The 14,845-nt window shown below is 39.6% G+C and overlaps 1 protein-coding gene across 3 annotated transcripts; it reads left to right on the top strand.

Moving 5' to 3' along the window:
- Nucleotides 1-14,845, top strand: LOC117217036 (forkhead box protein D1-like). 3 transcript variants are annotated; one of them, XM_033464324.1, is made up of 9 exons: nt 1-220; nt 2,745-3,093; nt 5,655-5,787; nt 12,037-12,621; nt 12,699-12,900; nt 13,109-13,157; nt 13,262-13,340; nt 13,440-13,559; nt 13,958-14,845. In XM_033464324.1, the coding sequence occupies exons 2-9, from the start codon at nt 3,037-3,039 to the stop codon at nt 14,119-14,121; spliced, it is 1,389 nt and encodes a 462-aa protein (XP_033320215.1). In that variant the 5' UTR covers nt 1-220; nt 2,745-3,036; the 3' UTR covers nt 14,122-14,845. The 3 variants fall into 3 exon arrangements, with proteins under 3 accessions (XP_033320215.1, XP_033320214.1, XP_033320213.1); XM_033464323.1 differs by having other exon boundaries at nt 13,419-13,559; nt 13,958-14,121; XM_033464322.1 differs by having other exon boundaries at nt 13,410-13,559; nt 13,958-14,121.

Here is a 14,845-nt window from a genome sequence, read left to right as displayed (position 1 = left end):
AATCCCGACTGGCTCTCCTTTCTGGCGCACGTTCTATCGTGCTCCCGCTGTTACTCGACGGTTTCCACGCGAATCGCGATACAGTGATAAAAATTGCTATAGCAGTGCTTCAAACAAGCACCTTCTTGGTGAAAAGCTTCCTGGTGAACCAGCTACTGCAACTCAAAAATCTTCTGTTCCACTTGAAGAACCATCAGGTTTCTCTGGCTCCCTGGATCCTGTGAGTTCATTGGCTTATAGTTATATGTAAATGCTTTTAGTGATTTATTTAACCATCTTGAAAGTAATGATTTTTAGTTGTATTAATTTCTGGTAAATTCATGCTGTGGTTTACTGTATTTGTTTGGTAATGCGTTCCCTGTTCTTTAGTTTGAGTTAGTCTTCTGGGTTCTTTTTTGTGACTTGAGTTACATAAAGTGTAATTGAGTAAAATTGTAGTTTTTGCTGGTGGTTCCTGAGTCATCCAGACTCAGTTTATGCTACTTTTATGAGTAGCATAATATGTTTCTAAAATTGATGTTCTGTATCGTTTGAATGAGATAGATGAAGTAGATGAACGTGCACGAGTGTCTCCTTATGCAATTTAGGAAATGTCTTTGGAGATTGAACGTGAAGAATTCACTGAAATAAGTAGAAAATATATTAGTACTGGATTCCCAAATAAAGATTACAAAATTATAAATCTGTCCTTTTCCCTTAAGTAAACTATATTTTGTATCTTGATACCTTTTAATTTTTAGGAAAATTTTAATCAAATTGGAATCTTCTGATAACGGAGAAAATTTGTTCTCATAATTTTGGGGAAAAATCATGCAGAATTAGATTCTTGTAAACCTGACGGCGCCGTCGGACGTTAACGACGTGGTCTTTTACGTCATGTGCAAAGTTCACCTCTAGAAGCTCTGGGTCATCATTGATCTAACATTTCAATTCATACTAAACGTTTATGATCATGAATCTCATGAATGAGATGGTTTACTATCACAATACGCGAGTGAAAATAAAAAGGTAGATTTCGTGACATATTATTATTATTGAAATATCTAGAAGACCGTGGCCAGGAACGAGTTTGTAAACTTGATTCCGCGATCAGCAAAATTCCTATGAACTTAACGCGGTGTTTAGTAAACAACCAGATAAATGGCTCTTCCTTCTGCCAAAGGAGATAAGAGGATCTTCTAATTACGTCAAAACAGTCGTCTGCACCTCCATAAATCAGGGATCAATTAACATACACTAATCTCAAGGGATTTCAACAGCAAAATCATTCGATGGTAAATTAATTTTCTGATTTCGTTAAGTTTCCTACATATCAATTATTTTTTTGTTCCTATTGGGATTTTTTTCCATCATTACATATATGGACATTTCTTTTTAAACAAAAGATTAATTAATAGATGCTCGATTTTTAGTCAGAGATTTCACAACCACTGGTTCATTAAACTTGGTATAGGTATAACAATTAATTTTCTCCCTATTGAGACTTAGCTTGTACATTCCACCGTTGCATGATTATTCCTTTTTAACAAAATCAATTAATAGCTATATCAATTCAGTAAAAAGTTTCAAGATATCTGTCAGTTTTTTAGCGAGATCAAAGGTACTTAACAGTTTCAGTTATGTACAAACAGTGTTTGTTATGTACAACAGTGCCACGCAATGTTTGTACATAGTTTTACATTTTATAATACTTAGATGCTCTCTTACAGATCAAAATATTTATCCATGATGTTCGTAAACATATCTGAATACGTCATGGGACATTCAATAAATTTGTTAGTCATTTCCCAGTAGAAGTGCTTAATTGTTAACGAAAAAAACGGCCTCGATTAGCATTAAAGTGAATAATCAGCGAAATTACACGCGGTTTGATGCTGATACACAGCTAATGAGCTCATTCAGCGATAAAGCGATATGAGTAGCTCCTAATGTACATTCACTCTTAAAATAAATGAGTTCGACGGGCCGCGTATACCCTCTTATTGTCAAAATTTACGAGATGTCCGCCGGAGGACGTATCCAGGATTCTCTGTCGGCGGCCGCCGGAAGTCTCAACGACTCCCTCGGGATATACTCCCTTTCCTCGTGCTCGGCTAAGTGCTCAGCTGTTGCTCACTCGTCAACATTCCCTTCCAGAGCCGTGTCAAACTCCTTGTCCCATCGCATCGGCGGCTTTGAGCTTCAAACACGAGTCTCTACGTTGGGAATCGTTCAGGAGCATCGCAGAGATCTCGCTACATTTGTCACGAACAGGGGTTCCGGTTATTTTGTTGGTAGACGTCGGTGGAGAAGATGTTAGGTCTCTAAAATACATAGAAATTGTCTGATAATGTCTTTTGAACTGTGAAAGAACTTGTTTCTATATTACTTAGTAAATTGGCATTGATTGGACTATTAGACTAGGGATATTTATGAAAATTCATATTTCTAGACTGACAATAAGTCTTGTTTCACAATTCTTCTTTGCTTCTCATTTCTATGCTTTTGCATACTATATGCATTTTATGTGCATTTTTGCACATGCATAAAAATGCACAGTATAGCGATGATCGTGGTAAGAACTATTTTGTGAACTAGCTTTTATGTTATTAAATTATTGAAAAATGAAAGATTCTTTTCTTTCTTGCTTGTAGTTGTTAGACTATGTTATAAATACATAAAAATTTTCATTTTTAAAATACAATTTCTAATTTTTTGAGCGTTTAGCTTATAAAATGAATTTGTATCTCCATTTTCTGTTACAGATCGTATCAGCAAATTTCAAGAATTATTTCCACCACCCCAGTGATACTCTGGTGTACCAACGTATCTTCCTCTTAAAGATGTAACATCAAGTATCGAAGGTGTACATAGCTTGTGATCAGTGTTTGACGGTCTTAAGTGTCAGTGTATTTGAAGAATCTTAAGGAAATTTCAGTCAAATTAATTAGAACGTTTTGAAAGAATCAGTGTTAAACAGTGGAGGGCTTGCCCGCCTATTGGGAGAACCTAGCCGTGCAGCATAGTGTAAATGCAGCTGCAGCGGCCAGCATTTTTATGAATTACGACCTGGATAAGTCAAGGATGGTCTCGCACGTCATTCCCGTCGCTGGGGTAATTTTCAACTTGTTAATTTACAATTTATCTATATCTGAACTGATGAACGATCATAAAAGATCATTCATCCAATTCCTACAGTCACATTATTAGGCAAAGAGGTTCATGGTGATAGTGTAGAATCCATAATTGCAAAACGATGAATTTTTCTGAATTTTCGCGCTTTTTCAAATGAACGTTCACGAACGCTCAGCTGGAACGATAGTCGACAGTCGAGCCAGCGTCGCTTATCGTCGCACATGAGAGAAGAAAAAAGAGAAAAGTGGAGGTCGTGATCTCGAAAATTTCGCAACTATCCGATCTGCGTCTTCGCCGAGAATTCTCAGCCATTCCCGTTCCCATTTCCAAGTAATTGACGCTCTTCTGTTTCCTTCATTCAAGTTAGAAAAATTCTTTTCCAATAATTACAGTCGAACATAATCCATGGAGTTTATTGAATAATCCTCTCTTCCATGAATGAACTTATACCTGATTGAGTCCGCGGATCGGTTGGACGTGGTTTAGATTTACAAAGCGAACTGGAGAAATCGATAGAAGCTCCTCTTACTATGGCTGACAGGCTAAACCAGGCCAGTTGTACGAGCATACTCCGTGCTGACTTAAATTAAACCAATATCGAAATCAGAATACGATTATTAGAGGGTGATGCGACGATTATTTTGGGGCAGACATGCGAACTAGTTATTGAAAATAAACGAACAGCTGATAAGCTGGAGGAAAAGCAGAGGAACTTTTATCAAGTCAATGATAAGAGAAGTTGCCTCTCACGTCGTCGACCTATGCTGATCTCTTCTCTTCTTTCACAGCCTGGTTTCTATTGCTGGATGTTCGTGCACTTGCTGAAAGGAGCAGAGTAAATTTTTCAGTCATTCTTCAATTTTTCATCACACACTGTAGTACTTTGAATAATTATAAATGGAAAACTAGTATTTGCTTACATTAACGGCTTTTATTGTTTGTTAAAAATCGCACTTTATTGCTTCTAAAATTCATAAGTTATCACTCTTTTGGTATGATCAAATGCATGTTTGATTGTTTGACAACTCAATGTTTCAATAATACAATTTAGACATGAAGTTAGTAATAAGTTTATCGGAATTTATCCTTAGAATCTAAAGTCATTCATCTGCTAGTTTACAGGAGTGATTTATAGGCCCTCTACCTTTATTAGTGTTGAAGTGCAAACAAGCTGAATCATCGGAAACAATAAATCCTCTCCTGTTTGTTTGTTTGTTTACGAAGCAACAAGGATTCTCCTCAGTCTTTAAGTACAAGTATCTACATGTTCCATAATTGAAAAATTATCATTACCACTTCCTAAACTTTCAAGGACATAAGGAGATCATGAATCTTGTAATACAGTGAGCGATTAACACCTTCAATGCAGGATATATCATTTCTTTTCATTTGGTAGAGCCTCAACAAGCTCTCCATATATTTCTACCAGCAAGTATACCGGTATTAATCTATCTAAGCATCCCAAAGTCTCTACCCTTTGAAGAATCCATAGCATGGCTATGCTGATTCCCTTTTTTCACTCGTTCAAAGCATTCATCGGTGGCGACAGAGGCCGAGGAGCTTAATTTAATGGCTGTCTAGCGAATTAACGAGGTGGCCACGTGTCCCAGCTAGCCGACCCGACGGATTTCTCGAGGACGTTTCTCAGTGTCAACCGTTGATGCACTTCTGCAGTATGTCCGACACAGTGCCTGTATATCTTGCTGCGTTTGCAAGCCGCACTTGACAGCTCTAGCGCCACTATAGAAATAATTATGAGCTCAGTGTCGAGTAGATTGTATACCCAATCGGTTTCAATCCCTAGGTCAACGACACGCCCTTTTATTTGGTCAGGTATACGAGTTAGGGAGAAGGATCTTCTTCCATGAAAATTTCCGATCGGTTTCTTTATGTCGTTCTCTGAATTGTATATACAATCGATTAATACAAATAGTTTATTTAGAAGGATTTGTTTTGAAAAAAAGTAATATGGTATGATAAATATTGAAAAGAATGTACTACCTCAAGGTATCGTAAGGTTGTTTAATGAATTTTCGCCAAGTACACTGGTGGCTCAGTGCAAACTAGACGTCGTAAAACCAGATCGCAAATTAACGATCTAGCGAGATCGTAAGTTTCGCTTGGCATAATACGATGTCACAACACGGAGTCGGTGTTTGTAAGCTTCCGGCGACGGCACTTCAAACATTGCCAGCTACGAGCCAGAAGCCTCTTTGGCCCGGTCTCGTGGATGCGCCGCGTCGTTCACCTCTCACGATCCTCCGGTTCGTTCACCTTTTATCACCTCCTTCTTCCCTTTTGTTCATCGTGTTATTGTTACGTTAAAGAGCCATAACGATTACCTGGGTTACCTATTTCATCATTATTTATTTAAATTGCGTCGTAAATACCGATGAATATTCATATAGCCAGACGCTAGATTACATATGCATATATTACATTTGTAGTAATTTATTTTTGGCGAAAACTCTTCTTGCTGTAAAATGAACTTTCCCGCATTAAAAATACATTCATGGTAACGAACTTCTTCGTGATTCCAGGAACTGCAGCAAGGTAATGGAAATTTGGGAGTCGCAGGGTTGGGAGGGATGCAGGAGTCGTCCCACTCATTGAAGATCAAGCAGGAGCCGTTTCAGGTGTCTCCACCGTCACCTCTTCCGCCTCTGCACCAAGGTAAGCGTTTACTTAATCCTGAGCAACGAGAAATCGTTGCTGTACAACCAAGCTTCTAAAACGCGTTGACAATTTTTGAAAGACTTGCTTGACGTCATCAGGATCCCAGCACCAATGATTCCTCCGTGTTCATGGAATTCGAAAACCGCGTTCTAATAATACAAAACGGTGCTCGAGTGTCGCGTGACTCTATACGATGAAAGGCGCGGTGCACGGGGAAGAGAGGAACGAAGAGACTGGGCCGAGGGTAATCTGAAAGAAAACAGAGACGTTAGGACGGAACAACGAATACGTGAAACGAGGAAAGAAAGTCAAAAGTGTACGGAGAGACGGCGGAGGATGATATACCGACGGAGGCTGCGTCCTGATCTCTCCACGCGTCGTTTAGTTACATTCTCTGGCTCGATTACGCTCTCTTCGAACACTGTCAGTGACTTATCCTCCACGGCTTCGGATTAGAGATTATCACTGATAGAAATATCCTTGCGTATACGACGCGCGTCTCCAGGGCCACTGATGATTTATAAGCTACAATCAGCAAGCTGCATTGTTTTTGTACAGACGGTGTATACGCGTATTTTGTTGTAATATGTCGCTGATGGACGAGTTCAGTTATACGTTGGTCGTTAACGCGTCCATTAATCATTCTGCAAGGTAGAAAGAGACGCGTGCAGGGAATGGACTGGTTGTTTATGAACGCGTAATAAATTCGATCAAAAACCGAAGCAGAGTCATTATATCGTTTACATAATCTAGGTATACGAACCATTCGAAAAATATAGTTTCAGGGAAATCGAAGGCGATTTTCGTTACTAGCGGAAGACGGCTTTGTCGGAAGGGGGTTAAAGAAGCAGATAAAACATCGATAAAAGAAAACGACTGCACTCGGGGTTTCGCATTACCAGATTTTTCTTATTCGCTAATCGCTGAAGATAGACGGAGCCTCGTTGAAATCTAAGAAGCTTGGTATCAATATCTCCGGCCAGTTATGCGCGTGTGCATGCCGTCTGATCGCGAAACGCGTCGCAAAAATCATGAGCTCTTTCTCTGTTCGTGTTCGGATAGATAAAGCGATTAGTCAGTCTCAATGACGACGTGGAGGATCCTTCTCGTGGCTGGCGGTCGAGAATTTTGCAGGAGCAACACGAGACAACGACTCTCTGATGGCTCTTCTTGTGTTTTCGAAATCGAGGAGAACCATTCTGAATGCTTTTGTCGAGAATTATGGTCGCTAATCCGGGAGTGTTGCCCACTCCAACGGTTCACTTGATATATAGGACGACGACGGCATTTTCCTGAGTCCCATCACCGATTGTGCGACTCTTTGCTCCTTCGGTTTCTTATGAAAAATATTTTAAATACTATTTCTACGTGCATAATTAGAAACACTTGTTTAAAAAGTAATTTCTTACTACTTGATCCTTTATGGGCTCATGTAACTCTATTCCGTCATTTTAATTGTTAATGTCTGAATCAATATCTCGTTCTCGTTGCTTTGCAGATCTCCGGTACGGTACTTGATATTTTATTAATATTTTCCAACTGCAGGTTCCAACATGATTATGGGCTCCTCAAAAAGTTGGAAAATTTTTTCTATTCGGAAGAGTTGTGAGTAGCAGGCATAAATTACGAATATTAGTATATGAATGTCTCGATTGGTGTTCCACATTCATCTAGTACATTGCCATATTTACGATTATGCGTGCAAATTTATCGGGCCAATAAAGACTCTCCGATAAGACTCCATGGAAAGCTGACACGTTTAATTATGCAGCGCTTGAACGGTGCTCCGATTAGCCGGACTTGTAATTTAGCTTCTTTAGTGCTCTCCAATCACAAGAAAATAAGACAGAAACGCTTTAACATATTCGCTATCATAATTATACTGTAATACTTGCTTTTCTAAATATAGCTATTTATCTTATTACCTCTGTGGTGTTAGTTCAAGATCCTCGACGGTTTTTAGCCAAAAACTAGCAGATTGGGCCTTGTTTTCATCACCGATAACGCGACCCTGTTTATTTATTCGGAAACCAGGTCGTGGACGTAATATCTTCGCACGTACTCGAGTTAAAATAGATCTGTAGTAAACAAGGGTACGGCTCTCTGATAAGGGAATCGCTAGCGTTCACAATGATTACGTAGATGCATAATTTTCGTCGGGACCTTACATAAACTTGACCGATCAAATTGTACAACATAATCTCAAATTAGGTCATTACTTTATAGTTCCCATAGAGGTCCAGAGCAGATAAGAAAGGTGGAATTAGTACTGTACAATTAGTACTTGATTTCCTTATCGGCATCTAAACCAGATGGATTCTTGGTTCTTTAGAACGATAAAACGGTTAGAATGACGGATAGTCGATTGCAAAAGCTTCACGAAAAAGAAGATTCGAGATAAATACTCGACGACGAACCAAGTGGCAAGAACACAGTCGGGCCCCCTGACTATTATCGCTCAGTTTCCGTTAGGTAATCGTCAGCATTTGTTTTCTACTGGATCTGATCCAGAGTAGCTTTTTCCTTTCTCCAAATCACATACATTCGGTATAATAAACACGATGACGCGACAGGTTGCTATTAGAGGAGAGAGAGAGAGACGAGCAGAGAAATTCCTTGCATCCTCAATGAGAGGAAAATTCACCTCCACGAATCAAAATGAATCCTGTTGTTCTCTTCAATTCTATATGACCAAAAATGGACATTGTACTTCAATAGATATTATTTCTATTCATTTTATCCTTTAATATTCATTTTTGTGTATTCTACGCTTTTTACGAATAAATTATTCCAAAAGAGAAGATATTTGAAGAGATAAAAACGCGCAGAAGAAGTGGAGGAGTACCGTAAGGTTAAAAAATCTGCAAAAGAAAGCATGACATAAACGAAGAGATCAGAATGGTCTTTACTTAATACATAGTAACTAGGAGAAATTTGATCCCATATTTACTTCCGGCGTTGTGGACGTCAGGGAGAAGGAGGATACCGACGAAGATTGGCTCATGCGATGATACCACAAGCTGAGCTATCGTCGCGCAGATGACCCCATACCCTTTGATTCCAGTTCTATGTTATCCTCGTAACTCCTTCCCGTGCAAGGAATCCTCATTATTTTAGGCTTAGAATAATATAACTCCAATTCTTGATAAATTCAGGTTAATACCTTGAACGTCTTAAAGAATTCTGAAAAGAACATGTTTCAGGTTAAGTCATTGTACGCTTTCCATTAAATGGTAAAGTTTATTACTTACTTGGTTTATTTGGAATTTGATACTTGAATCTGAAGTATCGTAACATTATAAGATTATAAAATATGTTTCGAAGTTGATGGTATCACCATGGGCAGGCACGTGCTCATTACTGCTCATCCATGGTGGGAGTGGCTACTCCAATGGAATCCCCCTATTAGCTGGGTCATTGAACACGTGCCCTGACGCCCTCTAATGCTTGCCCTAGCTCGCTATAATCGTCATGATATTTGATATTAGAGAAGTATGACTTTCACTATTAATGATCATATTACCACCATATTACAATTACCTAATCAATTAGTGAATGATATTATTCAGGAAGAGAGAGGATACATACATGTATAAGTATGTACTTCATCCAATTACAATATATATAACAATCTTCTATATACATATTTGAGGAAAATCTCTTCATATACTTTCATATCTTATGTATACTAAAGGAATAAGTTTTTAATAAGTTTAAAGGTAACAGAGGCTTTTTTAGAATTAGAGCGTAGATTGACCTGATCAAAGAGTAAGGAGAAAGAGGCACGCATGGCGTCGACGGGGACAAAGGCGTGCGATTCGCAGCGTGATGTCACGGCGTATTGTATTTCGCTTATCGGCGCCGATTCCTCGCGGAACCCGTAGCATTTCAGGAATGCGAATGCCACGATTTTCAGTGCGACAACGACGACGAAGACAACGACCTTCGCTTCGAGGATCGCCTTTGTTTCAGTCTAATCGATCCGCATCATCTTTTTCTTCTCTTTTCCATTCTTTTCATTCTCTTCTTCACAGATGAAGCAACAGTTTTTTTTATCATACCGCTCTTTACAATTTGTCCAGATGAACATTTGATAAGATGTGTAGCATTGATCTAGGCGAACAGCGGTAACTGAATCATGATCAACGTTACATATAGGAGACCTAATAAGACAGATTTATAACCTAGTTAATCACCGATTTTCCAAGAACTCGTGAACTCGTTTCACAAATCTGCAGACGTCGTTAAATCATCGTTACAAACATACCATGGCGAAGGCCACCAATTTTCGCAAGCCTAATTACGTCACGGGTTTTCACAACAGCTGCATTTTTCTGCATGCTCCGTTGCGAAACACGTTCTGCTTCCTACAGTAATCTACTTATAAGGCACCATAAGTGACATCACATCTTTGGCACATGTTAAGAAAATTATTTCTACAGTGGTCTTCTTATATGATACCATAAGTGTCACCTTTAGTACAAGCTAAGGAAATTATGCTTCAGTTCCTTTTCTATATCCAGTGTTTTATACTGGACGATTGTCTGTCGTAGACGACTATGAAACAAGGGATCCCGTGACGAGAGCAGATGTGGTCTCGTAGGTGTCGCGTAGCAGAGGATCTCCAGTTGCAGTCAGGTGTGTTAGCAAACGTTTCGACGTTATCGCGATCTCGTCGCTCGTTTATGCACCTTAGATCTACACATAGGAGTCCACGAGCCTACGTAGATATGTTAGGCTCCCCATAGGTCGATATCAACTTGTCGAACTTGGGACACGTGATCTGTAAAAGATGACGTACAATCTGAAGTCTTCAAGAAGATAACAGATCATATACAAATAGTTCCTCGTTGATTATACCTTTTTCTATTTTTGTTTCTTTAGTTTCTTTAGCTAACCCATCAAGGATTAAGTAGCGAAATAATGCGTGAAAGCTGCATAATTTCAATTTTATTTCATAAATGTAGAATTTAGGAAGGAGAGATAGAAATTCTGGAAATTCATTTTCATAATTGCAATGTCGATCCATTAGAATTCAATAATGTGAATTGATTGAAAAGAGGCATCTTTGGGTCTGAGTTTAATTATTTTTCTCCAACTTTTTCTTTTAAAATGTGTCCAATTATCAAAATAGCTAAAATATCTGACCGCCGCAACGGTACCGTAGGAAATATATTACCATGTTCCTGTGTCGGGAAACATCATTGTGTCCCGAACGAAGAAGCTTCTCCGCGCTGAAAATCATACGCCCTGGAGGTCTGCGTTAGTGGCATATCATATTTGCCTGGATTTGCATAGCCTGGGAACAGATGTTCCCGTTCCTAGTGGTTCCGATAACAATGTAATCGATCATTTACTGCAGGCTACAATGGACCGGAGTAAATTGAACAAACCATTTTTTAACTGAATTTCGAATATTCAGTTCGTGGTTCTTTCTCTTCTTGAAATCGATCCGATTGAATTTGCGAAAATTCATACTCTGCTGTTTTTCCTTTTGTTCAGAGCTTCTCTGTTACCCGCTTTATCCTCTTTGTTGCGCAAGTGCGGCGTGCTTAACTTATCGGTGTCTAATTACGGTTTCAGTTACATGTGCTGCGGGGCACCGGTGAATATTCGACACCATGCACGTACGCACTCCTTTCCTGACTCATGTCTCCGTGTTTTTCACTCAATTTTCTTCCATCACTGAGGCCTCTGGCACTCAGTCATGCGATTCGCACGATATGATTTATACAATGGCAAATGTAATCTGGTAGCAACCATGATTCTTGTCAATGAAGTAGATATAAATACGTTTACGGTGAAAGAGAAAATGACGTAATTTTTACTCAAGGGCACGCAGTGCACCTTGGATGATCATTTCTTCAAACAACTTTTATCGTCGAGGCTCGAGTGTCGCCCAGCGAATTCCTTTCAAAGGTCCAATTGTTTTACCCCGACTGAGATTTCTTGGAAGTCGTGCCTGTACGTAGATCGATCGAGCCAGTTCCATTGTCCAATTTCTTGGAAACCGTGTCTCGAATGAAAATCATCTAGCCTCTCTTTTCGCCTTTTCTTATTAGAGCCTCCTGCTCTCTTCAGAAAATTACCAAAAATGTTGCTTTATTTTCTTCACGTAGATACTCCTTGGTCATTCGCAGATTCTCCTACAAGAATTTTTCTGAAGTTAATGATCTTGTCATGCAAGCCATTCTCAAGGTCATTCGCTATATCACGATATTTAAACGATACTTGTGATATTTTCAGTGAGCAGCTTCGTATCAGAGATGCAGAATGGCTGTATCGGCGTGTCGAAGGAGCTGGACTCCACAGTGAGCCTCGCGAGAGGGCTGACATCGCACCACGCCTCCCTGACTCATCATCACTCTCATCATAGTCTTCACAGCCCGAATTCTGCGGTGTCTATGCACTCCACAGGTTCCACTCATCATCACCTCGATGAAAAAGGATCATCCCCGACCGGAGCTCTTCACAGCACCACGAACAGCAATCCTTCGACACCGTCGACACCCTCGACGCCTACCACAGCGGCAGATGGGTCTTCCACAGCGACTGGAACAGGAAATACAAGTGGTAGCAACAGCGATTCCGCTAGCAAGAAACCTCCGTACAGTTACGTCGCTCTAATTGCTATGGCGATTCAACATAGTGCTCAGAAGAGGGCGACCTTGAGTGAGATTTATGCTTACATCACTGCCAGGTTCCCATATTTTCAGAAGAATAAGAAAGGTTGGCAGAATTCTATCAGGCATAATCTGTCCTTGAACGAGTGCTTCGTGAAGGTTCCTCGTGATGGAGGTGGCGAGAGAAAAGGAAATTTCTGGACTCTCGGTTAGTGGAATTTTTAGTCCAGGAATAGCGACGGCTGGTCAATTCTGATACACTTTCGATACAATATCTACTTTTAGATCCCCAATACGCGGATATGTTTGAAAATGGTAACTACAGAAGACGTAGACGCATGAAGCGACCATACAGAAATGCACCGTATCATAAACCGCTATTTGGCGATCCTTTCTCTCCAACACACGTTCATTTAGGTCCTAGGAACCTGTTTGGTCACTCTCCGCCATCTTATGCTCCGTCTACATATCCCAGATACGACACAAGGTACCATTAATTATCACAAAGTTTTTTCATTACTCATTGTTAATTATCTCAAAACTTCTTCACCATTTATTATTAATTATCCCAAGGCTTCCTTCTATCATTTATTGCTAATTATCTCAAAGTTTCTTCACCATTTATTGCTAATTATCTCGAAGCTTCTTCATCCCAGTATTAAATTTCAAAAACAATCTCTATTTGTGATTCCTAGTGCTTGGAGTCTTCAGCAATCTCAGCTGTCCTACAGTCACTGTCAATCAGTAAGTAACAAGTTCTTAATTAATCTTCTGAAATTCTAAGTTTCACACTTTTGTTATTCAAAAAGTAAAAGTATAATTAATCAATGTCCCCAATTTGTTCGCAGCTTCAGCCACAGTTGCAGCCAATGCAGTCCATGCAGATCCCAACCATGAATGGCTACAGTCAATTAGGCACCTCGTTAAGTGAGTCTCTCCTCTAATTAGCAGATTATTGGTACTTGATTTTGTGAAATGCTCGACGACCAGGCAAAGCGTTTCAAGGCAATTATTTGGATGTTCCAGGTGGAACCACGAGTTCCCCAGGTTCTATGGGTAGTGGTTCCTTTGGTAGCAGCTTCGCTAGGAGGCATGACGCCGCCATGACCCAGGAAACCGTACCTGCCAGGTGCTATTGGCCAGAAAGTAATTATTTTCAATCAGTTTTGCCTTTTGCATTTTAATTTATTAATGATACTAAACAAGCATGATTATTGTGGATTTTGCATGCATTTATGGAAAATTTGAAGATGTGCATATAGTGTCTATTAAAAGTATTTGCACATTTTCCAATGAAGAATTTCACTTATAAGTTTCTATGCTCCATTTTCATAGTGTTAAATTATACCGAATGTTAGAAAATTTTAAAATACTTGAACTTAATTAGTATGTAAATAGTATAATACATACAATAGTTTGCAAGTATTTCCTTTAGCCACTACGATTGTATAAAATTGTATAATGAAATCATTTTTTGCAGTGGTTTTCTTGTTCATCCAAAGAGACTGAACGAGACAAGTGTCTGTTTCTTTCTTCTGTTCTAGTGGTGAACGTGAAGGAGGAGCCAGGCACTGTGGCAGTATCTAGCACTAGCGTGGGTGGTGTGGGTGTTCCTTCAGGAATGATGGGATCTACAACTCCAACAGGAGTTTCTACGACCGGATTCGCGCCCATGGAGTTTCAGTCTCGGTCCAAGTGCTTCATGTGAATCGATCCACCGTTTACACCATTGTCACAAGCCGAGAATCTTATCAGAGTCCCAAAGGATCATCCTGTGCGTCGTTTCAGCGACGTTAATTAGGCTGAGCTTCGTCCGGATGAGGTGGTAAGCAAGAAGAGTGGAACGTTGGAGTGATACCTTTTACTGGAAATTTCTGTGGCTCCCGTGGTGACGTTGAAGAGAAGCTGAAGCTGGTCTATAGTGATAATTCTGTCTCAGACAAGCGTGAAAGGTTTGTTCCACTTAAAGCGATAAACATTGCACCCCTGTCCTCGTGTGTTTTCGACTGCTGCACAGTATTCGATATTTAAGCGAGATGAGGGACCGGTCCGTGCCTCGTGAATTGGTTTCCACAAAAGAAAAAACGAATTTGCGAGAAGCACAGATCTAGAATTAACGATTAACGCGTAGCTTAAGGCGCATTCGCGATACAGGAAGGCACTCGAAGATGTTTTCATTTATATATATGAATAACTAGGTCCATGTAGAAGCAAGAGATAAATGTGTATCTAAACATGTAAGTCGCATAACGCAATAGTAAAAAAGAAGAAAAAAAAAACAGTTTCTCTGCAAGACTATTCGTCAGTGTACATATCTAAGCCTAAGTAGTTTGATTAATTAACTGTGACCTATTCCAAGAACCCTGGACACACGTGGCAGCTCCTGTAATTAGATGGAAAGTCGAAAATAAATCTCTATTATTTATCGTCTA

Source organism: Bombus bifarius, unplaced genomic scaffold, assembly GCF_011952205.1.
Source record: "Bombus bifarius isolate JDL3187 unplaced genomic scaffold, Bbif_JDL3187 scf7180000007974, whole genome shotgun sequence".
Taxonomy (NCBI): Eukaryota; Metazoa; Arthropoda; class Insecta; order Hymenoptera; family Apidae; genus Bombus; species Bombus bifarius.
The sequence above is the reverse complement of the archived record's forward strand: the minus strand, read 5'-3'. Positions and strand labels throughout refer to the sequence as shown.

Bases quoted from the DNA above. Each gene is read 5' to 3' on its own strand.
- LOC117217036 (XM_033464322.1), top strand. From the start codon at position 3,037: ATGAATTACGACCTGGATAAGTCAAGGATGGTCTCGCACGTCATTCCC. The intron at 3,094-5,654 runs GTAATTTTCAAC...TCGTGATTCCAG, and splicing joins ACGTCATTCCCGTCGCTGGG to GAACTGCAGCAAGGTAATGG. The intron at 12,622-12,698 runs GTTAGTGGAATT...ATCTACTTTTAG, and splicing joins AGGAAATTTCTGGACTCTCG to ATCCCCAATACGCGGATATG.